At 45.3% G+C, this 27916-nt stretch overlaps 1 protein-coding gene across 1 annotated transcript in view; it reads right to left on the bottom strand.

The window, feature by feature from the left end:
- Positions 1–27916, bottom strand: part of GRK6 (G protein-coupled receptor kinase 6) — a 109424-nt gene that overhangs the window by 35234 nt on the left and 46274 nt on the right. The window contains exons 8-12 of the mRNA XM_075344514.1: positions 17772–17912; positions 15930–16120; positions 14072–14109; positions 13420–13509; positions 13138–13346 (exon numbers count right to left, since the gene is read on the bottom strand). Of these exons, the coding sequence (XP_075200629.1) occupies positions 13138–13346; positions 13420–13509; positions 14072–14109; positions 15930–16120; positions 17772–17912 (669 nt within the window). The remainder of the gene's footprint in view (positions 1–13137; positions 13347–13419; positions 13510–14071; positions 14110–15929; positions 16121–17771; positions 17913–27916) is intronic.

Raw genomic sequence — 27916 nt, 5'->3', positions numbered from 1 at the left:
AAGGAGAGAGCTTCCATTGTTGCCAAAAAGGCTCCAGGGCGCCCAAGAAGGACCAGCAAACGCCAGGACCGTATCTTAAAACTGTTTCAGCTGCAGGATCGGACTACCAGCAGTGCCGAGCTAGCTCAGCAATGGCAGCAGGCTAGTGTGAGTGCTTCTGCACGCACTGTGAGGCGGAGACTGCTTGAGCAAGGCCCGGTTTCAAGGAGGGCAGCAAAGAAGCCACTTCTCTCCAGAAAAAACATCAGGGACCGACTGATATTCTGCAAAAGGTACAGGGAGTGGACTGCTGAGGACTGGGGTAAAGTCATTTTCTCAGATGAATCCCCTTTTTGATTGTTTGGGACATCTGGAAAACAGCTTATTAGGAGAAGAAGAAGTGAGCGCTACCACCAGTCTTGTCTCATGCCAACTGTTAAGCGTCCTGAAACGATTCATGTGTGGGGTTGCTTCTCAGCCAAGGGAATCGGCTCACTCACAGTCTTGCCTAAAAACACAGCCATGAATAAAGAATGGTACCAGAATGTCCTCCAAGAGCAACTTCTCCCAACTGTCCAAGAGCAGTTTGGCGCCCAACAATGCCTTTTCCAGCATGATGGAGCACCTTGCCATAAAGCAAAGGTGATCACTAAATGGCTCATGGAACAAAACAGAGATTTTGGGTACATGGCCTGGAAACTCCCCAGATCTTAATCCCATTGAGAACTTGTGGGCAATCATCAAGAGATGGGTGGACAAACAAAAACCAACAAATTCTGGCAAAATGCAAGCATTGCTTATGCAAGAATGGACAGCTATCAGTCAGGATTTGGTCCAGAAGTTGACTGAGAGCATGCCAGGGAGAATTGCAGAGGTCCTGAAGAAGAAGGGTCAACACTGCAAATATTGACTTGCTGCATTAACTCATTCTAACTGTCAATATAACCTTTTGGTACTCATAATATGATTGCAATTATATTTCCGTATGTGATGTAAACATCAGACAAACACAACTAAAAACCAGAGGGCAAAAGATCATGTGAAAATAGAATTTTGGTGTCATTCTCAAAACTTTTGGCCATGACTGTACACAGTACAGACCAAAAGTTTGGACACACCTTCTCATCTCTAGAACAACTGTTAAGAGGAGACTTTGTGCAGCAGGCCTTCATGGTAAAATAGCTGCTAGGAAACCACTGCCAAGGACAGGCAACAAGCAGAAAATACTTGTTTGGGCTAAAGAACACAAGGAGTGGATATTAGACCAGTAGAAATCTGTGCTTTGGTCTGATGAGTCCAAATTTGAGATCTTTGGATCAACCACCGTGTCTTTGTAGAAAAGGTGAACGGATGGATTCTACATGGCTGGTTCCCACCGTGAAACATGGAGGTGAAGGTGTTATGGTGTAGGGGTGCTTTGCTGGTGACACTGTTGGGGATTTATTCAAAATTGAAGGCATACAGAACCAGCATGCCTACCACAGCATCTTGTAGCGGCATGCTATTCCATCCGGTTTGCGTTTAGTTGGACCATCATTTATTTTTCAACAGGACAATGACCCCAAACACACCTCCAGGCTGTGTAAGGGCTATTTATTGCACTAACAGAAAATGTGCAATCCGCATTTAAACAAAATTTGACCGGTGCAAAAGTATGGGCACCCTTATCAATCTCTTGATTTGAATACTCGTAACTACGTTTTACTGACTTACTAAAGCACTAAATTGGTTTTATAACCTCATTGAGCTTTGAACTTCATAGGCAGGTGTATCCAATCATGAGAAAAGGTATTTAAGGTGGCCACTTGCAAGTTGTTCTCCTATTTGAATCTCCTATGAAGAGTGGCATCATGGGCTCCTCAAAACAACTCTCAAATGATCTGAAAACACAGATTATTCAACATAGTTGTTCAGGGGAAGGATACAAAAAGTTGTCTCAGATATTTAAACTGTCAGTTTCCACTGTGAGGAACATAGTAAGGACATGGAAGAACACAGGTACAGTTCTTGTTAAGCCCAGAAGTGGCAGGCCAAGAAAAATATCAGAAAGGCAGAGAAGAAGAATGGAGAGAACAGTCAAGGACAATCCACAGACCACCTCCAAAGACCTGCAGCTTCATCTTGCTGCAGATGGTGTCAATGTGCATCGGTCAACAATACAGCGCACTTTGCACAAGGAGAAGCTGTATGGGAGAGTGATGCGAAAGAAGCCGTTTCTGCAAGCACGCCACAAACAGAGTCGCCTGAGGTATGCAAAAGCACATTTGGACAAGCCAGTTACATTTTGGAAGAAGGTCCTGTGGACTGATGATACAAAAAGGCGTTATGCATGGAGGCAAAAAAAAAAAACCACGGCATTCCAAGAAAAGCACTTGCTACCCACAGTAAAATTTGGTGGAGGTTCCATCATGCTTTGGGGCTGTGTGGCCAATGCCGGCACCGGGAATCTTGTTAAAGTTGATGGTCGCATGGATTCAACTCATTATCAGAAGATTCTTGATAATAATGTGCAAGAATCAGTGACGAAGTTGAAATTACGCAGTGGATGGATATTTCAGCAAGACGATGATCCAAAACACCGCTCCAAATCTACTCAGGCACTCATGCAGAGGAACAATTACAATGTTCTGGAATGACCATCCCAGTCCCCAGACCTGAATATCATTGAAAATCTGTGGGATGATTTGAAGCGTGCTGTCCATGCTCGGCGACCATCAAACTTAACTGAACTGGAATTGTTTTGTAAACAGGAATGGTCAAATATACCTTCATCCAGGATGCAGGAACTCATTAAAATCTACAGGAAGCGACTAGAGGCTGTTATTTTTGCAAAAGGAGGATCTACAAAATATTAATGTCACTTTTATGTTGAGGTGCCCATACTTTTGCACCGGTCAAATTTTGTTTAAATGCGGATTGCACATTTTCTGTTAGTACAATAAACCTCATTTCAATTCAGGAATATTACTGAGTCCACCAGTTATTAGATATATGAAACTGAAATAGCTGTTATAAAGAAAAAAGGTTAACATCAATAGGGGTGCCCAAACTTTTTCATATGACTGTATAAATTTTTTAATAATATATATATATACATACATTATATATACATACATACATACATATATATATATATATATATATATATATATATACATACATACATATATTTATTTATATATGTGTGTGTGCGCTTGTGCGTTATATGTACGTTTTATTATATATTTTATTATATATACATATATATATATATATACATATATATATATATATATATATACACATATATATATATACATACACACACACACACACATACATACATATATACATATAATATAAAACATACATATAACGCACAAGCACACACACACACCTATGAATAAAATTATATATATATATATATTTTAGTTTAGTTTTTTGTTTCCCTCCCGAATCATGTGCTTAACTGTAAAATAACCTTTTTATTCTGAGGGATGGCTAAGCACCTCACTTTTTGAAAGTGTACTTTGCCAAAGTTTGCATGTAAAAGTTTAATATAAGTTTTTGTTGAACTTTTTTTTTCCCCACTTACTGCACAGTGTATTGCAAATTTACAATTTATTAAAGTTTTTTTGTGTTCAAAAGTTGTAATCCAATAAATATAATTTTATGTTCTATCTAAATACCTTGATGTTTTATCATAAGTGATGATTAACCCCTACACTTCCGGGCGATTTTCCGTTTTTTGCTCCCCTTCTTCTGAGAGCCGTAACTTTTGTATTTGTCTGTCAATATTGCCATTTGAGGGCTTATTTTTTGCATTACGAGTTGAAATGAAACCATTCATTTTACTATATAATGTACTGGAAAATGGGAAAAAAAAATTCCAAGTGTGGTGAAATTTCAAAAAAAGTGAAATTGCATGATTGTTTTTGGGATATTTTATTCACTGTGTTCACTATATTGTAAAACTAATATGTCAGTATCATGCCTAAGGATGGTACGAGTGTGTAGATACCAAACATGTATACTTTTATCTAAGCGGTTAAAAAACATTCAGAAGTTTGCCTTAAAAAACAATTGTGCTTTTGGCGCCATTTTCAGAAACTCGTAGTGTTATTTTTTTGGATCTGGGGCTCAGAGACTGCGTATTTTTTGCTTTTTGAGCTGGCGTGTTTAATTATTCTATGCGGATGCTAGTGTTTTGATCACCTGTTATAACATTTTAAAAAAAATTGGCAGCAACCAAAAAACATAAAATTTTGATGTTTGAAATTTCTCATCACGCCGTGTACCGATCAGAAATGTCCGATCTATCAATATATGAAATCAATTAAATCTAAACGCGGTGATACCAAATATGTGTATTTTTTAATGGTTTTATTTTCAATGGGGCAAATGGGGGGTGATTTGAACTTTTAGGTTTCTTTTTTTGTTCATAAATACATTTTTTATTTATTTTTCTAGTCCCTCAAGGGGACTTTATGGATCAGCAGTCTGATAGCCTGTGCATTTATGTTGATCAGAGCTACACAGCTCCGATCAGTAGAAATGCAGCATTCCTGTGATAGCCTTCTCTTTGTCGGTTCTTAGAGGAAGTACGTTATGGTAGCGTCAGGGGTCATCACATGACATGACCCCGATTTACCATCGGCTCCCCGTGATGAGGTCACAAGACCTCCGTTTGCAGCATGGAATGGCGCGATCCCCTCCATAGCCATTGAAATTGCGCTGTCCCATTTTGACAGCACGCTCTAAGTAACAAACAGGCGCGGGTGGATCGTGGATCCACCCGCGCCTGTTAGCCCCACGTCTGCTGTTCAAATCAGCAGACATGTGCAAGAATCACCGCCAGCTCACCGCAGCAGCCGGCGGTGATTACCGCTACATGACCAATGATGTGCCAGTACGTCATTGGTCATAAAGGGGTTAATTGCCTGATGTTACAATTTTAAAACAGTAAATTTACCACTTAATCATGAGCCATGTATGAGGGAGTTTGAGTCAAAGTCAGGCAAATGGAGGAGTCTGACTTTTGACTTTGCGACTCCACAGCCCTGATGCTGAAGCAGTAATGTTAACCTTCACTGGAACTAAGGGGTCTAGCCAACCACTGAAAAATAAGCCCATAGGATTATCTTGGCTCCATCAAACTTTAAAATTGGCACAATGCAGTCAGACAAGTGACACTCTACTGGCATCTGCCAAACACAGACTCATAAGTCACACTGCCAGATAGAGAACACTTTTTTTTTAACTTATGAGAGCACACATCCAGTTCTTTACACCCCTTAATCCAACACTTGGCATTGTGCTTCGTGATGTACGGCCTGCATGCAGCTCTTCTGCCATGTAAACCGATGCCATGAAACTACAGATACACCACTTCTGTGCTGGAGGAGGTTTAGACTCTGCAGTTATGGAGTGTCACCAGTGACAGACAGTCATGTGGTTTCTGGTAATAGAAGAAGGTCACAGCGTTTGGCTGCACAAAATGCTCCCTGACCTTCAGTTGTTCCTGCTGTTAGTATTCATTGTACTAGAGAGCTTTCCAGATGTATTTTAATCTATTCCCCTTTAGGATCCAGGGGAGCGTAACTTCCGTGCGGCTGATGATTAGCAGTATTCCCCTTGTGCTTAAATACCCCTATCTTCCCTGGACTTGTGCTAGGGATATTTTTCAGTTCAGTTCATTCAGCTCTGGTTGCAAGCAAGAGGCTTGTACTCATCTGTGGTATCATTGCTGTTACTTTGCTGAACTTCTACCTGAGTCACCTGTAGATAAGTAGTTCATGCATTTTCCCCTGTGTGTCCTCCTTGTGTTGTCTATAATGTTTAGTGGGGTTGACGAAGAGCTCATCCCATCTGTTCCCCATTTAGGGCCCAGCACTAGGGATATGTAGGACCAGATATCTGGTTCGGCGCATAGGTGTGGAACCTATCTAGGGTGGTGAGGGGCCCTAGGGACCAGAGGTAGGTTTGGTCAGGGGTCACCATCTTCCTCTTTCCTAGACACAGGGTTTCCCTTCCCTTTCACTTGGTACTTCCCCGTACCTAGCATGACATGCAGTCAGCAGAGCGTTTGAGACATCTATGTGCTATGCACTTCAACAGTCGGATCTCGCTCTGTAATGTCATATAGTCTGACACTTTTGGCTGAAATACTGTGATTCCGAAACACTTTTTCCTTTTAAATAATATCACTCAGACAAGTGTGGAATATTTAGGAGAGAAGATATTTCATGATCTGACTTATTCCTAGGAGGGTATCCTAGTACAGAACCACGCTGGAATTCAGGGAGCTCTTTAGAACGAGACAGTCTTTCAAAAATATTGGTAAAGGCAGACGGCATGGCTAAGTACTGGATTTTATACATTCGTAAAACTAAGGATTTTCTTAAAAAGCACTGCACTTAAACTATAAGTAACAGAATATGTCAAGACACTTTAGATGAAGATTACACAATCAAGTATTCTTCCTTTTTCTCAAGTTCTTGAATTACATAAATATTGCACATGATAATGGTAACTGGGCAGATCTGGCTTCCTGTTAGTAGATACTCCGCTCGTTCAGTGGTCTACCACACCTACATCCTTTACAAATCACAGGCAAACTAACATCAAGCCCTGACAGCATTTCACAGAACTCACAAAACTCTCCACATTCATAAATGTGGATGATCAGGGCCAGAGAGTGGTTGCGAATTGAATGAACGCTTACTTTTACTTTCAAGTACCGGTAACAGTAGTATAAAACTGCAACGTCAGCCTGTTCACAAGGGCATCATAATGACAATGTGCTTGGAGTCTAGTTCTTAAACAATGATAGTGACTAGTGAGACATCGAGAAAGTCCGAGCAATAGCAAGTCTTACTTCATTCCTAGGTAAGATTCGCCAGGAGAATATGAGAGTGAAGTGGCCACTGATTAGCTGCAGGGCTAAGGTGACATAAGAACATCTTGTGAGCCCTTACACCAACATCGAAGGAATGGCATCGGCATAGGAGAGAATACAGGCTATTATTTTACATGGGGAAATATAGTAATTGAGAAGGGTTTGTGTAGTGGGCAAACACTTTAAAAGAAGGGAATTTTGTTTACTTACCGTAAATTCCTTTTCTTCTAGCTCTAATTGGGAGACCCAGACAATTGGGTGTATAGGCTATGCCTCCGGAGGCAGCACAAAGTATTACACTCAAAAGTGTTAAGCCCCTCCCCTTCTGCCTATACACCCCCCCCGTGCTCCCACGGGCTCCTCAGTTTTGGTGCAAAAGCAAGAAGGAGGAAAAAGAATTATAAACTGGTTTAAAGTAACTTCGATCCGAAGGAAGATCGGAGAACTGAAACCATTCAACATGAACGACATGTGTACACAAAAAAACAGGGGCGGGTGCTGGGTCTCCCAATTAGAGCTAGAAGAAAAGGAATTTACGGTAAGTAAACAAAATTCCCTTCTTCTTTGTCGCTCTATTGGGATACCCAGACAATTGGGATGTCCAAAAGCAATCCCTGGGTGGGTAACATAATACCTCGTAAGAGAGCCGTAAAACGGCCTCTTCCTACAGGTGCGCAATCGCCGCCTGAAGGACTCGTCTACCTAGGCTGGCATCCGCCGAAGCATAGGTATGCAACTGATAATGTTTCGTGAAAGTGTGCAGGCTCGACCAGGTAGCCGCCTGACACACCTGCTGAGCCGTATCCTGGTGTCTCAAAGCCCAGGACGCACCCACGGCTCTGGTAGAATGGGCCTTCAGCCCTGAGGGAACCGGAAGCCCAGCCGAACGGTGGACTTCGAGAATTGGCTCCTTGATCCACCGAGCCAAGGTTGATTTGGAAGCCTGTGACCCTTTACGCTGGCCAGCGACAAGGACAAAGAGTGCATCCGAGCGGCGCAGGGGCGCCGTACGAGAAATGTAGAGTCTGAGTGCTCTCACCAGATCTAACAAGTGCAAATCCTTTTCACATTGGTGAACTGGATGATGACAAAAAGAAGGTAAGGAGATATCCTGATTGAGATGAAAGGGGGATACCACCTTAGAGAGAAAGTCCGGAACCGGACGCAGAACCACCTTGTCCTGGTGAACAACCAGGAAAGGGGCTCTGCATGACAGCGCTGCTAGCTCGGACACTCTCCGAAGTGAAGTGACTGCTACTAGAAAAAACCCTTTCTGCGAAAGGCGTGAGAGAGAAATATCTCTCATTGACTCGAATGGTGATTTCTAAAGAACCAGCAGCACCCTGTTCAGAATCCAGGGTTCTAACGTCAGCTTGTAAGGAGGAACGATGTGACAAACCCCCTGCAGGAACGTGCGTACCTGTGGAAGTCTGGCTAGGCGCTTCTGGAAAAAACACAGAGCGCTGAGACTTGTCCCTTAAGGGAGTTGAGCGACAAACCCTTTTCCAGTCCAGATTGAAGGAAGGACAGAAAAAATGGGCAAGGCAAAGTGCCAGGGAGAAGAACCCTGAGCAGAGCACCACGACTGGAAAATTTTCCACGTCCTGTGGTAGATCTCGGCGGACGTTGGTTTCCTAGCCTGTCTCATAGTGGCAATGACGTCTTGAGATAATCCTGAAGACGCTAGGATCCAGGACTCAATGGCCACACAGTCAGGTTGAGGGCCGCAGAATTCAGATGGAAAAAACGGCCCTTGAGATAGCCAGTCTGGTCGGTCTGGTAGTGCCCACGGTTGGCCGACCGTGAGATGCCACAGATCCGGGTACCACGACCTCCTCGGCCAGTCTGGAGCGACGAGGATGACGCGGCGGCAGTCGGCCCTGATCTTGCGTAACACACTGGGCAACAGTGCCAGCGGAGGAACACATAAGGGAGCTGAAACTGCGACCAATCCTGAACTAAGGCGTCTGCCGCCAGAGCTCTGGGATCTTGAGACCGTGCCATGAACGTCGGTACCTTGTTATTGTGCCGGGACGCCATGAAGTCGACGTCCGGCACCCCCCAGCGGCAACAGATCTCCTGAAACATGCCCGGGTGAAGGGACCATTCCCCTGTGTCCATGCCCTGGCGACTGAGATAATCCGCTTCCCAGTTTTCCACGCCTGGAATGTGAACTGCAGAGATGGTGGAGGCCGTGGCTTCCATCCACATCAAAATCCGCCGGACTTCCTGGGAGGCTTGCCGACTGCGTGTGCCGCCTTGCTGGCTGATGTATGCCACCACTGTGGAATTGTCCGACTGAATTCTGATCTGCTTGCCTTCCAGCCACTGCTGGAAAGCTTTCAGGGCAAGATACACTGCCCGTATTTCCAGAACATTGATCTGAAGCGAGGACTCTTGCTGGGTCCACGTACCCTAAGCCCTGTGGTGGAGAAAAACCGCTCCCCACCCTGACAGACTCGCGTCCGTCGTGACTACTTCCCAGGATGGGGGTAGGAAAGATTTCCCCTTCGCTAATGAAGTGGGAATAAGCCACCACCGAAGGGAAGCTTTGGTCGTCTGAGAGAGGGAGACGGTCCTGACGAGGGACGTCGGCTTCCTGTCCCATTTGCATAGGATGTCCCATTGAAGGGGACGCAGGTGAAATTGCGCGAAAGGGACTGCCTCCATTGCTGTCACCATCTTCCCCAGGAAGTGCGTGAGGCGCCTCACGGGGTGTGACTGGCCTTGAAGGAGAGATTGTACCCCTTTCCGTAGTGACTGCTGTTTGATCAGCGGAAGCTTCACTATCGCTGAGAGTATGAAACTTCGTGCCAAGATATGTCAGCGATTGGGCCGGTGTCAGATTTGACTTTGGAAAATTGATGATCCACCCGAAACCCTGGAGAGTCTCCAGGGTAGCGTCAAGGCTGCGTTGGCATGCCTCTAGAGAGGGTGCCTTGATCAGCAGATCGTCCAAATACTGGATCACCGAGTGACCCAGGGAGTGTAGGAGCGCTACTACAGTAGCCATCACCTTGGTAAAAACCCGTGGGGCTGTTGCCAGACCGAACGGCAGTGCCACGAATTGCAGGTAGTCGTGTCCTATGGCGAAGCGCAAGAAGCGCTGGTGCTCTGGAGCAATCGGTACATGGGGATAAGCATTTTTGATATCGATTGATGCAAGGAAATCTACTTGGGACATTGGAGGCGATGACGGAGCGGAGGGATTCCATCCGGAACCGCCTGGTTTTTACCCGTCTGTTGAGCAGTTTCAGGTCCAGGACCGGGCGGAAAGACCCGTCCTTCTTTGAGACCACCAACAAGTTGGAGTAAAAACCGTGGCTCTGTTGCTGAAGAGGAACAGGGATCACCACTCCTTCAGCCGTCAGAGTGCGCCGCGCCTGCAGAGGAGCCTCGGCTCGCTCGGGAGGCGGGGATGACCTGAAGAATCGAGTCGGGGGACGAGAGGTAAACTATCTCGTAACCGTGAGACAGAATAACTCTCACCCAGCGGTCTTTTATTTGTGGCAGCCCGGTGTCGCAAAAGCGGGAGAGCCTGCCACCGACCGAGGATGCTACTAGCGGAGGCCGAAAGTCATGAGGAAGCCGCTTTGTTAGCGGCGCCCCCGGTGGTCTGTTTAGGACGTGACTTAGACCGCCATGCATCAGAGCTCCTTTGTCTTTCTGAGACCTTGTGGACGAGGAGAATTGGGACCTGCCCGCGCCCCTAGAGGAGCGAAACCTCGACTGCCCTCTCCTCTGTTGGGATATGTTTGGTTGGGACTGGGGTAAGGATGTATCCTTTCCCTTGGATTGTTTGATGACTTCATCCAGACGCTCGCCAAACAACCTGTCGCCACAAATTGGCAAACTGGTTAAGCGCTTTTTTGGAAGCAGAATCTGCCTTCCATTCCCGTAGCCATAAGGCCCTGCGGAGTACCACCGAATTGGCGGCCGCAACCGCCGTTCAGCTCGCAGAGTCCAGGACAGCACTAATAGCGTTGCCGAGGTTTGGGAGGTAATGGATGCCACTTGTGGCGCGGCCGTGCATGTGGCTGCTTCAATTTGCGCTTGACCTGCTGAGATAGCTTGTAGCGCCCATACGGCTGCGAATGCTGGGACAAAAGAAGCTCCGATAGCTTCATAGATGGATTTCAACCAGAGCTCCATCTGCCCGTCAGTGGCATCTTTGAGCGAGGCTCCATCTTCCACTGCAAGTAATGATCTAGCCGCCAGTCTGTGAGATTGGAGGGTCCACTCTGAGACACTGAGTCCAACCTTTAACCACGTCAGGTGGAAAAGGACAACGTGTATCCTTAAGGCGCTAAGAAAAAACGCTTATCTGGACAAGCATGGTGATTCTGGACTGCCTCTCTGGAATGGTCTAGAAACATACTCTGTGTACGCTTGGGGAACCTGAAGCGGAATTACTCCTGCTGATAATCTGACTCCTCCGCCGGAGGAGCTGAGGGAGAAATATCCAGCATTTGATTGATGGACGCAATAAGATCGTTCACTATGGCGTCCCCGTCTGGAGTATTACGATTGAGAGCGCCCTCAGGATCAGAATCCTGATCAGCTGTCTCCGCATCATCAACCGGAGATTCCCCCCGCTGAGACCCTGAACAACATGATGTCGAGGGAAATTCTAAGCGAGCCCGCTTAGTCGGTCTGGGGCTGGGGTCTAAGTCAGAACCCTCAGCCTGGAATGTATCCCGGGAGGACATTGTTGGTCCAATTGAGGGGGGCCAGGGAACAATGATTCAACAGAGTCCCTTTGCTGAGATACCGGCCTGGACTGCAAGGCTTCTAGTATCTCAGCCATAGTCTCAGAGAGTTTTGCAAACTCCATCCCCGTCACTAAGGACCGTGTCAACAGGTGTCTCCCCCTGGGCCCCTCTTAGCAGATGCTCTGGCTGAAGAAGAGAGTCACAGGGGCCACACATTGCACACAATGAGGGTCAATGGAACCTGCCGGCAGCTGAGTCGTACAAGCGGCGCAGGCAGCATAATAATCCTGTTTTTTGGCACCCCTGTCTTTGTGGGCGCCATGCTATTGTTTTCCCTGATTAACACAAAAGGGTAAATAGCCATAATGAACTGTGCTCATACAGTGTAAAGTATATAGTGATAACACAGAATGTATCAATACACTACAGCACCATGGGGCTAACACCACAGGTGCTGCTTACCAGCCGCCTAAAGCGGTTGTGAGGCCACCAGAGACCGTGTCTGGGTTTCCCAGGGTTTGTCCCTCTCTGCAGCGTCGGAGGAGCTGACAGGAAATGGCTGCGGCGTCCTGACGAGAGGAGGGAGCCGTGGGCGTCTCACACAGTGCACAGTGAGGGGAGTGGAGTATGCAAAGCATGCTCCAGCCCTCATGCTGCTCGTTTGTCCCTCTCTTCCGTGCAGCGTCCCGCCCTTCCCCTGCCTGTCAGGGCTGAGGGCGGGAAAAAGGAAGCTAGGCCGCAAGAAAGCCGGGGACTCGAGTATAAGCGTCGCCGCCGTAAAAGCGCGGCCGACGGCGAAGTCCCCGGCGAACTACAAGTCCCAGCCGCGCCGCAGTTTCACATGGCAGCGGCGGTTAGCGCGGTAGCCCCTACATATAAACACACTCAGCGACGCTGAGTGTGTAATGGCACATATAGACCCGGTCAGCGCCGCGGTCCCCGGTGCACTAGCACACCCAGCAAAGCTGAGGTGTTGCCGTGCGCGGTCCCTACAGGGATACAGAGTACCTTCAAGATGCAGGGCCATGTCCCTGAACGGAACCCGGCTCCTATCCAGCAGTCTCCACAGGAGTTGTGGATGAAGCACGGTCTCAGTGCCTGGAGACCGATAGGATCCCACTTCACCCAGAGCCCTGAGGGGGATGGGGAAGGAAAGCAGCATGTGGGCTCCAGCCTCCGTACCCGCAATGGATACCTCAACCTTAACAACACCGCCGACAAGAGTGGGGTGAGAAGGGAGCATGCTGGGGGCCCTATATGGGCCCACTTTTCTTCCATCCGACCTGGTCAGCAGCTGCTGCTGACCAATCTGTGGAGCTGTGCTGTGCATGTCTGCCTCCTTCGCACAAAGCATAAAAACTGAGGAGCCCGTGGGAGCACGGGGGGTGTATAGGCAGAAGGGGAGGGGCTTAACACTTTTGAGTGTAATACTTTGTGCTGCCTCCGGAGGCATAGCCTATACACCCAATTGTCTGGGTCTCCCAATAGAGCGACAAAGAAAGGTTAATAGTCAAGAGGCTGACAATCAGGTCATTTCTGGCTAGGATCTACTACCAATAATGTACTCACCATAGTACATAGAGACTTTGCGTCTGGGGAAAACTTAGTAGAATATTCTTCTTGGCCCTCCTTTACAAGTCTCTCCACCTCCTCACGCTTTATCTTTCTCCTCCTCTGCTGAAACGGAGACTGTCCTTCAATCATCTCATACAGAAGACATCCCAGTGCCCACCAGTCTGGGCTGAAGGTGTAGCGCTCATTCCTCACCACTTCTGGTGCTAACAGAGAAAGATGTGTGAGTGTAACTCTCCAAGTCATCCAGCTCACCATAATTCAGTGTCTTTTTCTCACCCATATATCCTACAGTTCCTACTCGTCCTTTAATGGTCTCTCCCTCCGGAATGTGCACCGCAAGTCCAAGATCTGAGATTCGTATGTGTCCTACAGCAGCAAGACAAAACATGGATGGTCAGGTAATCAACTGGTACACAACCTTCCTGCCAATATACGTACAGTCTAGAAAGGCAAATCTACCAAGAATGGAGCTTTTCAAAGGTCATTGATATGTAATGGAGTATAACAACATTGTTTGCCACCAATTTCCATTACATTCAGCATTATTAAGAGATTTTACTTATTGGAAATCAGTCAGTAATCATTCCAAATGTGAATTTGATCTCAAAATAATGTCACAGCTATTAATCGTTCTAATATTCTGATGTGTGTCTATTGTAGAGGTGGCTCATATGTGGCTTGCAGGCCCATGATCTGTGGAGAAGCCTTGACTCTCATTATACCAGTAATGGATGCTCTGGGGGTCACTAATGTGAGGGTGGACGGGAACTGGATCTCAATTCTCAGGGGAGTCTGGATGTGATTTCTGACCCTTTCTCAGAGCAGAGTGTGGCTCTCAAGATTGGTTGGGTACCACTGTTTTACAGTATGTCAAGCCATACGTTTGGGCGGATGTTCCCCTAGCAGCAAATAGTATACTTATTCTTACCATGATCATCCAGCAAAATATTTTCGGGTTTTAAATCTCTGCAAAATAAATTGTTTTGACCGATTAACAAAGCAACAACAAAACAAATCACCATTTATTGTACTCAAGTGGCAAAATTGTACATAAACTAATTAAAAAGTTCACCAAACGAGTCTAACGTTCGGGAAGTATTAAAATGAAGGTTTACATTAATGAGTTACGGTCATGACATAAGCGATTAAAGAGAGCATATAAGTGTTTATGTACAGCATTATTGTTACTATTAAGCATCACTAATTCTTGGATATCTCCGTCTTCTGTTCAGGGAGCTCTTCCTCAGTCCTTCCAAAATAGCCTCGTCAATGCTTGGACAAATGCTACTGAACACAATCATATTTAAAAAATGCCCTGACGCTGAATTTAGGAGGGTTTATCACCAGAATCAAAGTTTTTGCTCTTACTTTATTTCCGCTGCTACCCTGATTATTCAGTATTTTACCATCCTTTTAGCGTCCGCCATAGCTGCAGTGATATGGACCTTTCTGTTTAGTACTAGTTGTTATGGTCATTACGAAGGAGGTATGGCTCACAGTATTGTATGGGGCGTTTTGAGGCTGCTCCATTTAAAAATCTTGAACACTAGCAGTACATAAAAAGAGAATAAACTGCCCCCCAAAACCCGGAATACGCAGGGGTATGTTTACGTGTAGAATTTCTGCAAAAATATTTTACGCAGTGTATTTTGTACGCAAAACATGGACCAAATTATTGAGATTTCTAAAATCTCAAGCATGCGATTTATTTCTTTGGCATAGTTGGAGCCCTATTTTTTGCAGCATATCAATTATTTCAGCACTTTTCACACACTGAAATGAAAGGGGAAAAATGCAAAAATTAAGCTTTTGTGCTCAGCGTTTTTCCTGCCAACACTCTGGTTTTAGGTGCAGAATAAAAAGCTGCAGTAAAGCAACAAGTGAACATTCCTTAATATTCACTTGCCCTACTAGATGTGTGGAAGTTTTCTGATAACTCCTTTACAGACTATAGGTCTATACTGTATATGTATATATTGCAGTCAACCACAATAGATGGAGCTGTGAAGAAGTGGGGGGGGGAGCAATGCTGGGACAGGGGGTGTGTCTCAGACTACCGCATATTCCCTTTATGTAGTGTAGATAAAACAGAAGTCACAGATCCCAGGTTATGACTGGCCAGTCCTTAAAGGGAACCTGTCAACAATTTTTTCGGCCTATAAGCGGCAGCCACCACCAGTGGGCTCTGATATATAGCATTCTAACATGCTGTATATAAGAGCCCAGGCCGCTGTGTAAAACAAACACTTTATATGACTCAGCTAACAGTCGCGCTGTGCTGGATTCTAGCCAGATGGGCGTCTCCGTTGTCTGGTGCCGGCGCCATCTTTATCATCCTGCACACGCGTCGGCATTGAGGCACACTTTGATCTGCCCTGAGCAGGGCAGATCAAAGTATTGTAGTGCTCCTGCGCGGGACCGGTGAGTGTGTATGACGTAGGACGCGTCATGCATACAGGCTTCAGAAGGAGGACGAAGATGGCCGAAAGCGGAGGCGCCGACACCAGAGACGCCCATCTGACTAGAATCCACCGCAGCCTGACAGTTAGGTGAGTATTATAAAGTGTTTTTTTTTTGTTTTACACAGAGGCCTGGGCTCTTATATACAGCATGTTAGAATTCTGTATATAAGAGCCCACTGGTGGTGGCCGCTGCGGTGACAGGTTCCCTTTAAAGACTCCTACCAGCGGAATCATCACAAGGAGAATCCGTACATTCCAAGACATCCAGACAGCGAACTAAGACAGGCGGATTTATGTGATTGTATAAAAGGATCATATGATTACCTATACACTATTCTTTCTTCATGTAGATCCTGAAGTCCGCAGCAGATTTCTGCAGCATAAAATACTGCTCGCTCCAGATCAAATCCAGCTTCCCCCATGTGATAAATGTGAAACTTCAGATCTCCGCCATTCATTAGTGTTAGCACCAGACACAGAGCATCTTTTGTTTCATATGAATAGGCCAGACTGACCTGCAGTGTGAATGGGACAGGATAAGTATTCCACTTTTTATTCTTCAGAAATATCCTAGCTGGTTTATTACATGTACTGTAAGATCTATGCTTGTGGATCGTCTCAGTGACGTGTATACGAATATAGAGAGAAGTTAGTACATGCAAATTTTCCCATTTCAATCAAGATCATCCACTTTTTGATGACATCTCTAAAATGTCAAACTAGTTTATACTGGAAAAGACGACCCAAACTCCCATTTTTATTTTTTTAAATTACTGCAGCAACTCACTTAAATATGCCCAGCTGACATGGATTCAGTATGTAAGAATCCCCTAAATATACATTTGAGCTAACCATGGTCACAATCTTAAGTGGTCTGGACATGTGGGCCAATGGTGTCCACTATCTTTACACTGGATCCATCAACAGCAGGGGTGCTAGAATCAGTGCTGCAGTTGAAAGAGAAGGTCACTATTTGGAGTGTTACATTCAAACGTTGATGGTTTTTCTTTTATTTCATATCCTAACACCAAAACCATCTGTTTACCCTTTTAATACATCATTTTAGATAATAAAATACGTTATTACTGTATTTTCCAGTGTATAAGATGACATTTTAACCCCTGAAAATCTTCTCAGAAGTCGGGGGTCGTCTTATACGCCGGGTGTCATCACTTTACACCCAATAAATGATAATCTCACCTCTCCTCCGTGCCCGCGGAGCCTCCAGCTGCTTCTTGCAGTCCGCAGGCACACAGACCCCTCCATGATAGCGTCCAAGCACGGAGCGGCTGCTGCAGGATGTCATCATGGCTTTACCACAGTTGAATACTTTACGGCGCCACAAAGCATTGAACTGCAGTAAACCGCTGACAGCAGCAGTGGCGGCGGCCCTGTGTATTGGATGCGCTTTACTGCAGTTGAATGCTTTGTGGCGCCATAAAGTATTCAACTGTAGTGAAGCCATGACGACATCCTGCAGCGGCCGCTCCGTACACCGAACACTATCAGGGAGGGGTCTGTGTGCCTGAGGACTGCAAGAAACAGCTGGAGGCAGCGTGGGCATGGAGGACAGGTGAGAATATTTTTATTGTGCGTAAACAACTGCATGATAGGAGACAGAAGGGAAGCAGCAGGAGGGCATTATTAAATAATGGAGACATTACTGCATGGGGCACTAAGGACAGGGCACATTACAATGGGGACATTACAGCAGGAGGGCATTATTAAAAAAATGGCTCTTTACTGCACGGGACATTACAGCAGGGGATGTCACTAAACAATGGGGACATTAATCGGGTCGGCTTACACTTGAGTACATATGATATCTCCCAAACTCTATATTTTAACTGGAAAAGTTGGGGGTCGTCTTATACACCCAGTCGTCTTATACGCCGGAAAATACGGTATTTGTCCTGATATTTAACAATTTCCTTTTACTTAATATTGGAGCAGAAATCCATTCTGTAGATACTTTGTGTAAAAAAAATTATGAGGAATAGGAAAAATATATGATTATTCTGCATATACAGAAAACTAAGAACACCTTATGATTTTGTGAATAACCCTTTAAGTGTATGGATGACTTAAGGCAACAACTGGAATAACACCTTGTCACGTACTGCTACCATCGCCCTCCCCTGGCCCTACAGATGGATCTGTACTTACTACAAACCTGCTGTTGACTCTCTCTAGGATCTGTTTCTCATTTAAGGCCATGGACTCTCCTTTCCTTTTTTTAATCCGTTTCTTCTCCAGTTTCTTACAAGCATACATTTTTCCTGTTGCTCGCACTTGGCAGGCACATACCTAGAGACAAGATGACATTTAATAAAGAAAGGTATTTTTATATTTTCCTATTATTAAACCAAGCCCTGGCACATTCCACAGCAATACAAATAAAACAGTTTTAATGTCCTTTTTTTCATCACAAGACAGCACAAAACGCTACAGATGTGGAGCATTAAGGAGGACATATCGGAGGTTAGAAAGGACCTCCGAAATATCTCACAGGGAATCACAGCTATAGAGGAAAGGGTTAATGAGCTGGAGAAAGTTGTACTCCCGATAAAGAAGAGATGTGCAGCAGCACCACAGGCTATTGGATACATTACGCCTTAGGCTAGGTTCACACTTCCGTTGTTTTGCATCAGTCACAATCCGTCGCCTTGAGGAATTACGGTATTCTGCAAAATATTTTGCAGGAATCCAGTTTTTCCCCATAGACTTCTATTAGTGACGGATTGCGAGTGATGATGCTGCGTTGCATCCACTGCGTCGCGGTCAGTCGTTTTTTAACTGACCGCCGGGCGGGAGCAACGCAGCCTGTAACGTTTTTTGAGCAGCGGAATCCGTAGGATTTTGCTGCGCATTGTCTCTCTGGCTCCCTGCACCCGTAACCAGGATACCCATCGGGTAACCAAGCAATGCGCTTTGGTTAGTTACCCGATATTTACACTGGTTACCTGTGCAGGGAGCCAGCGCTAATCGGTGTACGCTGGTATCCAAGATAAATATCGGGTAACCAAGCAAAAAGTGCTTTGCTTTTAGTTACCCGATATTTACCCTGGATACGTGTGCAAGGAGGCCGACACTTCCCCCTTCGGCTCCGCCCCCTCCCGCACTCCGCATGTGTGCGTACACACACACACACACACACTTGTCACCAGCCCTGCAGTCCCCGCGGCACTGACGTCCTCAGCGCCACGGCCCCCCTCGCGCTCCGCCCCCCGCAAACAACGGAGTCCGACAATGATTTCTGTTCTTTGTCATCCGATATATAACGCATCAGTCACATGCGTCAAGCAACACATGTGACTGATGCAAAACAACAGAAATGTGAACCTAGCCTTAAGCAGGATGACACAGAGAATCGCCTCACAGGAATAATCTCAGAATTGTGGTGGTTCCTGAAAACACACTGAAGGGGAAAGGCCACAGAATTTTTGTGAATCCTAGTTATTTAAACTTGTACGGGAAGTACACCCATAACCCCCTCTTTGCAGTAGAAAGAGCACACCAGGTAAAAACCAGGCCCCTACATCCAGGAAGTCCTCCCTGGGGAGTTCTGGTCAAGATACTGTACTCCATTAGGCTAGTTTCACACTTGCGTTGAACGGTATCCGTTGCATTGCGTTGTGTGACGGATGCAACGGATGTGTTGCATATAGTGGCACAACGGATGCTGCAAACAACGGAATCCGTTTTGATTTTTTTTTTTTACAGTTTACTGGTGGCAGACTATTGTGAACGATCAGCTGATCGCTCCCAGTAGCTGGCCGCCGGGTGATCAGCTGATCTCTCCCTGTAGCCGGCCGCCGGGTGATCAGCTGATCGCTCCCAGTAGCCGGCCGCCGGGTGATCAGCTGATCGCTCCCAGTAGCCGGCCGCCGGGTGATCAGCTGATCGCTCGGCCGCCGAGAATGTGTGCGGGGGTGGAGTGCGGGGTGGGTGGAGCTGAGCGGGCCATGGCGCTGAGGACAGGTGAGTGTGTGTGTATACATGCAAAGTGGAGTGCGGGAGGGGGCGGAGCCAAGCGGGGAAGTGTCGGGCTCTCTGCACACGTACCCAGGGTAAATATCGGGTATAACTAGGCAAAGCACTTTGCTTGGTTACCCGATATTTACCTTGGTTACGGGTGCAGGGAGCCAGAGAGAGCATGCGCAGTGAAATCCTGAGGATTCCACTGCTCAAAAAAACGTTACATGCTGCGTTCCTCCCGCTGGGCGGAAGCAACGGAGCGTCGCCCAGCGGAAGCAACGCAGGTCCTTTTGGCAATCTGTCATCCATACAAGTCTATGGGAAACAGCGGAATCCGTTAACAGATTCCGCTGTTTTCCAAAATCCAAAAAGGTGGATTGTGACGGAAGGAAAAAAACGCAAGTGTGAAAATACCCTTACAGGGATCCCGACAGCATCCTAAGAAATATCAGAAACAATCCTGTGCGTTGCATAAATTGCCAAAGGATCTCCTTGTTGCCATACTAATCTGCTGATTTGCAGAAGAGAAGGGCACAACTGCTTGACATTAAAAAGTGTCTGAGATTGTTGGGAACCTCTTACTCTAACCTGCTCGCTTGAGAAATTAGGCAATGCACATGACATTCATGGCTGTCCCAAAGATGCCCTCTCCTGGTTGGATCAAAATGAAAGGAATTTGAGAGCAGAGTTGACGGAGACACTGGTTTCTTCCCCAACCCCACTTTTTTCTAATCTCTTTCTCTCCTCCTCTCCCTTGAAGGGTGCATTGATACTTTGATACCTAAAACATTAAGTGTATATAAAGGCTCACAAAGTAGACTAGAGAGCTGGAAGCTTGAGAGGAGCCTGGTCTCTCCCCACCCCACTGCATACATCTGTAACATCTAAGATTCTAAGGGGTACTTCACACACAGCGAGATCGCTACTGAGATCGCTGCTGAGTCACGTTTGTTGTGACCTCATTAGCGATCTCGCTGTGTGTGACACAGAGCAGCGATCTGGCCCCTGCTGTGAGATCGCTGCTCGTTACACACAGCCCTGGTTCGTTTTTTTATTGTTGCTCTCCCGCTGATAAGCACACATCGCTGTGTGTGACAGCGAGAGAGCAACAATCCTGAATGTGCAGGGACCAGGAGCCGGCATCTGACAGCCTGCGGTAAGCTGTAACCAAGGTAAACATCGGATAACCAAGGTGGTTACCCGATATTTACCTTCGTTACCAGCCTCCGCAGCTCTCACGCTGCCAGTGCCGGCTCCTGCTCCCTGCACACGCTAAGTTAAGCGGTGTGAGCTGGTAACTAAGGTAAACATCGGGTAACCATACCCGATGTTTACCTTAGTTACCAGTGTCCGCAGCTTCCAGACGCCGGCTCCGTGCAAGCGCAGCGTCGCTTGCACGTCGCTGCTGGCTGGGGGCTGGTCGCTGGTGAGATCTGCCTGTTTGACAGCTCACCAGCGACCATGTAGCAATGCAGCAGCGATCCTGACCAGGTCAGATCGCTGGTCGGATCGCTGCTGCATCGCTAAAGTGTGAAGGTACCTTAACATCAGCCCAGGTCCCTTTGAGTACACGGATTATGGCAAGGTCACAATGTTAAAATTGAATTTGGGCTTATGTTTAAGGGTAAAAAGTGTACAGTTGTCCCTCCCACGGTTGTTTTTGTTTTGCTCAGACCTGAATACAGTTAGTTTGATGCGGGGGTGTCCCCTCACAGTGTAGTAGCCTTGGCTTCCACTATGGGTACACAGGGCGCTCTGGACGGTATCGTTCCTGAGCCCCAAAAGAGTGTCAATACAGCTGAATGAGCCTGTGCGTGACGTCACTCATGGAGGCTATACTGTCCTACTAGGCCAACAATTAACCTACGTGTTTCCAAGGCACTCGGTCCATCTTCCTCATGGTGTGACCTGAACCCAAAATGTAGCATTATAGATTCTACAAATAGTTAAGGAAATGGACAATAGCCTCCAAGAGTACTTGCTAAATTAAAATAAATTAAAAAGAAGAGGATGAGGGGAAATCATTTGTAGAATAAGTAAGGCTACACCTCGGGTTCAGACCACACCCTAATTAAGAAGGACCGAGCTCCATCGAAATGCGTAGGTGAAGTGTAGACCTTTCAGGACACCGTAGCCTCCACAAGTGCCGTCACATTCAAGTGTCAAACGCCTGTGGACTCAGAAACATTACCGGCCGGAGCACTGTGTGTTCTCATAGCATGAACCAAGACAACAACACAGGGTAATGCTCCTGCATTGAACTAACTGTATTCAGGAAACTCCATTTTCCAGACTTGTACAGCAATGCACGGATCGGCAAGCATCACAATGAGAGATTTCGGTAAGTTCATTATTATCAATCAGTCTGAGCACTACAGTCTCTGTCATTTTATTCTATTTAGGACTACATGAGGACATAGTTTCTATATAGAGACTGTAAATAATTGTCGTCATGGCTTTAGTCCGGCGTATACAGTGTCATTTCTAATTATGTATTGATCAGTATTTCTATTTTTTAATTGTAACACACTGTATCTTTCCTTCTTGACATCACATATTTCCCTAATAGATTTTTACAGAGCAATCCAGCACCACGGCTGTGTAATTCTTGGCTGCATATTATTCTGGAAGATAGTCATATCCTTAAATTACTATGGAGGTTCCTGATGGTTATTAGATGGTTGACGTCACTACCCATGGCCTGGGATACAATAAAAGTCTGCTTGAGGGGGTCACTAATCAAAGAAGTTAATGGGGTTAAGACAACCTCCAAAAAAATGTCGAGAACCTTGTTGTAGGAAGCGCAATACATACAAAATCCATCAGAAACCCTAAATAAAAAAAACTTCACGATTCTCAAAATCAGTTAAAACAGCACATGATCACACAGCAGAAAACAAACGATTCTTTACTAAACAGACTTACTATGAGAAGGGGGAAGAGAGTGGGTCATATGCTAGCTACTATAACAAAAGGCGCAGCAAACATCTTAAAATATTAATACGGTAAGGGGTTCCTCAGGGTGGATACTTTGTTCCTCACCAGACATACTCCGGGTGTTTAGGAGTATCTATGCTTCCTTATATACCATAAAGTCATGGCCCTGGATTGAGGAACTTGACGGGTTTTTTCTCCCTTCTCTTTTTCTAAGTTGTCAGATTTTAGATGAACCTCTCTAGCTGGCATAGAATAGATGGAGAATGCCTTGAGCTTCTTATCAAACAATAAATCCCCATGGGAGGATGGCCTTCAAGTAAAAGTCTATAAGGAATATATAGTGGGATCCTAACAGCTATTAGAAGTTTTTGATAATGCACTACAAGAAGGTAGACAACCGCCGTCAAGGAATGAAGCCTGTATAGTGGTGATCTCAAAAGAGGGAAAAGATTTGCCGCTCCCTGGAATCCTACTGTCCTATCTCATTGGTCACAATTCACATTAAGATCCTAGTAATGTTATTGGTCAATAGGCTAGATCAAGCGATATCATCTGTTTTCATCATGACCAGTCTGATTTTAATGTCCAATAGGTCAAAATATAGAAGCAAAATATTCACAGGCTTTTCCTAAATATATAACTCCCTTCAGAAACTAACTATTACAAGGCAATAGCATGCCTAGATGTGTGCAAAGCCTTTGATAGAACTGGAAGAGCTTTCCTATGGAGAACATTGTCCCATATGTTTAAGCTCTTAGCTTTATCATTTGTCGGTCTGAGGAGCAAGATGAGCTGTCATCCACCTCCGACTCCTTCTATGATTAGCAGCTTCTGTCTATGGAAATGTACAATGAAAGCCTAGTGTGGGCGGTGACAGCTCCGAGAGCTCTGCTATATCCAAAAAAAAAATATATTTTACTATGTCAGAACGGCTGCAGCCATTAATGTAAGTGATATATTATTAGATTCAGAATCTCTCTGCCCACATCATGCTGCTCTCAGATGAGGTAGCAAAAACCTGCTGAAAAATTCCTTTTAATAACTGATCATCATAGGCAATAACTATGGAAACCATTAACAAATAAGGGACGTTGTCCGGACTTTGTCAACTGAAACAAATCTGTACTTATGACAGTGGGATGGAAGCCACCTAATGAATTGGCTGCTGTTGGATAACTCAGAATAGTTCCCTCGCTTAGTTATCTGGGTGTAATTGTGAGTCCTTTAACATTTACCCACTCCTAACAAAGGGGTGCTTCACACACAGCGAGATCGCTACCGAAATCGCTGCTACGTCACGGTTTTGGTGACGCAACAGTGACTTCATTAGCGATCTCGCTGTGTGTGACACTGAGCAGCGATCTGGCCCCTGCTGTGAGATCGCTGCTCGTTACACACAGCCCTGGTTCGTTTTTTTATTGTCGCTCTCCCGCTGTGACGCACACATCGCTGTGTGTGACAGCGAGAGAGCGACGAAATGAAGCGAGCAGGGAGCAGGAGCCGGCATCTGGCAGCTGCGGTAAGCTGTAACCAAGGTAAACATCGGGTAACCAAGGTGGTTACCCGATATTTACCTTCGTTACCAGCCTCCGCCGCTCTCACGCTGCCAGTGCCGGCTCCCTGCTCTCTGCACATGTAGCTGCAGTACACATCAGGTTAATTAACCCGATGTGTACTGTAGCTAGGAGTGCAGGGAGCCAGCGCTAAGCAGTGTGCGCTGCTCCCTGCACATGTAGCTGCAGTACACATCATGTAATTAACCCGATGTGTACTGTAGCTATAAGAGCAGGGAGCAAGCGCTAAGCAGTGTGCGCGGCTCCCTGCTCTCTGCACATGTAGCTGCAGTACACATTGTGTAATTAACCCGATGTGTACTGTAGCTATGAGAGCAGGGAGCAAGCGCTAAGCAGTGTGCGCGGCTCCCTGCTCTCTGCACATGTAGCTGCAGTACACATCGTGTAATTAACCCGAAGTGTACTGTAGCTATGAGAGCAGGGAGCAAGCGCTAAGCAGTGTGCGCGGCTCCCTGCACATGTAGCTGCAGTACACATCGTGTAATTAACCCCATGTGTACTGTAGCAAGGAGAGCAGAGAACAAGCGCTAAGCAGTGTGCGCAGCTCCCTGCTCTCTGCACATGTAGAGACGTGATGATCGCTGCTGCGTCGCTGTGTTTGACAGCTAAGCAGCGATCATAACAGCGACTTACTAGGTCGCTGTTACGTCACAGAAAATGGTGACGTAACAGCGACGTCGTTATCGCTGTCGCTATGTGTGAACCCAGCCTAAATTTCAACACAAGATAACGGCTTGGTGTGAACTACCAGTATCAGTTGTGGGTAGAGCCAATCTCATTACGACGATTCTTATGCCTCAGATTCTCTGATAATGCACCGCTATGGCTTCCCTTATGACTTTTCTATAAACTAAACAGTATTTTTAGGGACCTGATATGGAGGAAGAGTACACCAAGAATCTGCAGCAACCCAAAGAGAATGGAGCTACCTTCTTCATCAGATAGAATTACGGTATACATTTAGGGTAAGTACTCTGGTGAAAACCTTGGAGGGGCGGATTTCGGAGTGGTGGTTCCACATGGGTAAATATTGAAAGTATTAAAAAAAATTGGTCTAAAGCCAAATCAATAGTGGGGCTCACAGGGCCCAGTATTCACCCATCTAACTATCCAGAATTTGATAAACTGGTGTTAAGTTTTGGCAAAATAGAGATTTTTTTGTGTATTTCACAGCTTGTCCAGAAAAATTGAGGAACTTCAGAATTAGTTAGATGTCCGAATAAAAGGTTTTATCAGTACTTATAACTGAGGCACACCTTTACCCTTCAGATCAGACAAAACCCAGTTCCTCAAATCAAGAGCTGCATTTTTGGGCAACGTTGTTAAAGAGGGTTTGACGCAAGGAAGAATTACACTTCACTATAAATGCCTGATGAAGCAGGTCCACAGGAAAAGCTAGATGTAAGAGGGATGTAGGCCCAACTGCTGATGATAACTGGGAAAATATTCTTCCGGCATTCCCTAAGGTATCGATGAGTGAAGTGCAAAGATTGTCACATTACAACATGATCCAAAGACTGTGCAATACACCTTTGCTGCAATATAATATGGGGTACAAGGCTGACTTCCTATGCTACAAGTGTAGACTCCCTAAGGCTGATTTATATCATGCAATGTGGGACAGCCATAAACGTCATGAATTGTGGTTGGCTGTGCTAAATCTAATCACTGGGGTATTTGGCTGCTGCGTCCCCCCACATCCTACTGTATGTTTGTTGGGCTATGTTAATACTTTGCCAGTGGAGGAGGTGCATCAGGTATCTTTTTTAAGACTGTTCTACCAGGCCAAGAAATAAATAGCCTTTCACTGGAAAGATGAAGCTTCCCTTACTATTCAGGATTATAGCCCTAAAATTAATGATTTGCTCTGCCTCATAAAAAGTGTATTTAAAAAAAAAAAAAAAAAAATAAGAGGTACTCCATTAAATTTGAAAGACTGTGGGCTCCATGGCTGGAGTTGAGAGCGGTAGTGGAGAAATATACATGTATTGAGTCTAGTTGTTGAACACTATGATTGTAATATGCTACATCTCTTGTGTTTTGGGGGGCTGGGTGGGGGAGAGAGGAAACGGTATAAACTCATGAACTATCTCCTGAATTCACGTATTGTGGAAAAGATGGACAACCTTTCTGGACTAATACCGGTTTGGCATTTTGAAACCCAGACTCCTCATAACTGTATAGAACATTATAGCAAAAAATTGGATGCCACAGTAAGGTCAATCCACTGCCGATACAAACTCCATAGTATCAAATTACAAAAACAGGAGAAACAAAGAAGTTAATGTACCAAAAAAGTGTATAAGTTTATTCAAAATCACAAACTGCTAATAAAAATGGCAAATGTGATTAAAAAATGCATGTGGGGGACAACGCACCTATGTAAACAGTCAAAACATGCAAAAACACCTTTGCACCATAGGATAAATAGCATAGTGCTTCGCTATTAAGGATGATATATTTTGAAAAGACGAGTGTCTTAGGTCACAGGGAAAATATACTAATAATGATATCCCTTTAAGAGATCGGGCACGGCGGAGCAGCTGGGGGACTTCATGGGACAACTTACCACCAACAATTTCAACATCAAATTGACACACAGGCATAGCAGTAGTAGCATTAACTTTGTGGACATTAAAATTGAGGTTGGTCCAGACCGTACTATACAGACGTGTTCCTCAGTCAATGCTCAGCTGCATGCCTCATCTGTCCATACCCCTGCAACTATTCGCTTGGTCCTAACTAGACAGTTCCTGAGGATGACACGGATCTACTTGTCGGCCAACAGGTTTGAGGCTCAGTCGGCTGCCCTTGGGCACAGTTTCCGAGACCAGGGCTACAGCAATAGAATAATTACGAAAGGCTATGTGAGAGTCAAAAAGATACCTAGAGCTGAATTGTTGACCTAAACTGTACCTCCAGAAAGGAGCCAGCTGATGTGGAACCCAGGTTTATTGGGACATAAAGTCATGAGTAGGGTACAATGAAGGAGATTGTCTACAGGCACTGGCCCATCCTTCTATCGGGTCCTGTTTTATCAGGAATCCTTACTAAAGCCCCACTCATGACTAGAAGCATGGAGGACAATAACTAGAATAATCATTTTAGCTAGCCACTCGACAATATTAATATTTATTTACTATGCTTTGCTCACATAGCGCTATTGTTTTCAGACATTATCATCATTGTCTACTACTGTTTTATTTATTCAGTGTTGAATGCTGAATTATAAAAAGGTTTATTTAATAGTATTATTCCTCCCAACATCATTTATATGTCATGTGAAATCACGCTAATGTACTGTTATATAATTCTGCCTGCGGTTGTATTCATGCATTAGTACTAAAAAGTATTAATATTTTCTTCCAAGTTGAATGCCAACATTTTATAAAAACCTTAAGCATACAAAAAAATGGAAAAGTTAATATGTGCAATCCTATTCACTAATAGTGTGCATACAGCTTTAACTTGACTGAGCTCTAAGTCTATCCATTACTATGTGGAATATATTTTTATACCGTTGTTCTCTGTATACAATATTTGTACTGCTTTTCTCCCGACGCTATACTACCTTTGATGTTATATCTAAGCTTGGTCCCAATTTATCTTGTTCTCTGTAATGTTATGAGTCCACCCCCCATCCACTCACCACTAGCCTATGTATTCGACTAACGTGCTTTTTTATACGTTTTTTCATGCTATTTTACATACATTTAATGTTTTTTCTATGTCATGGCGACCGTGGGGGTTCAGGCACTGTACTCTAAGTATATGCTGCTTTAACCATTTTTTTTCTTCTTTTTTCTTTAGTGGTCAATCACA

Source organism: Anomaloglossus baeobatrachus, chromosome 4 (genome assembly GCF_048569485.1).
Source record: "Anomaloglossus baeobatrachus isolate aAnoBae1 chromosome 4, aAnoBae1.hap1, whole genome shotgun sequence".
In the NCBI taxonomy this organism is placed as follows: domain Eukaryota; kingdom Metazoa; phylum Chordata; class Amphibia; order Anura; family Aromobatidae; genus Anomaloglossus; species Anomaloglossus baeobatrachus.
Note: the sequence above shows the minus strand (reverse complement) of the source record. Positions and strands in the feature narration are given on the sequence as shown.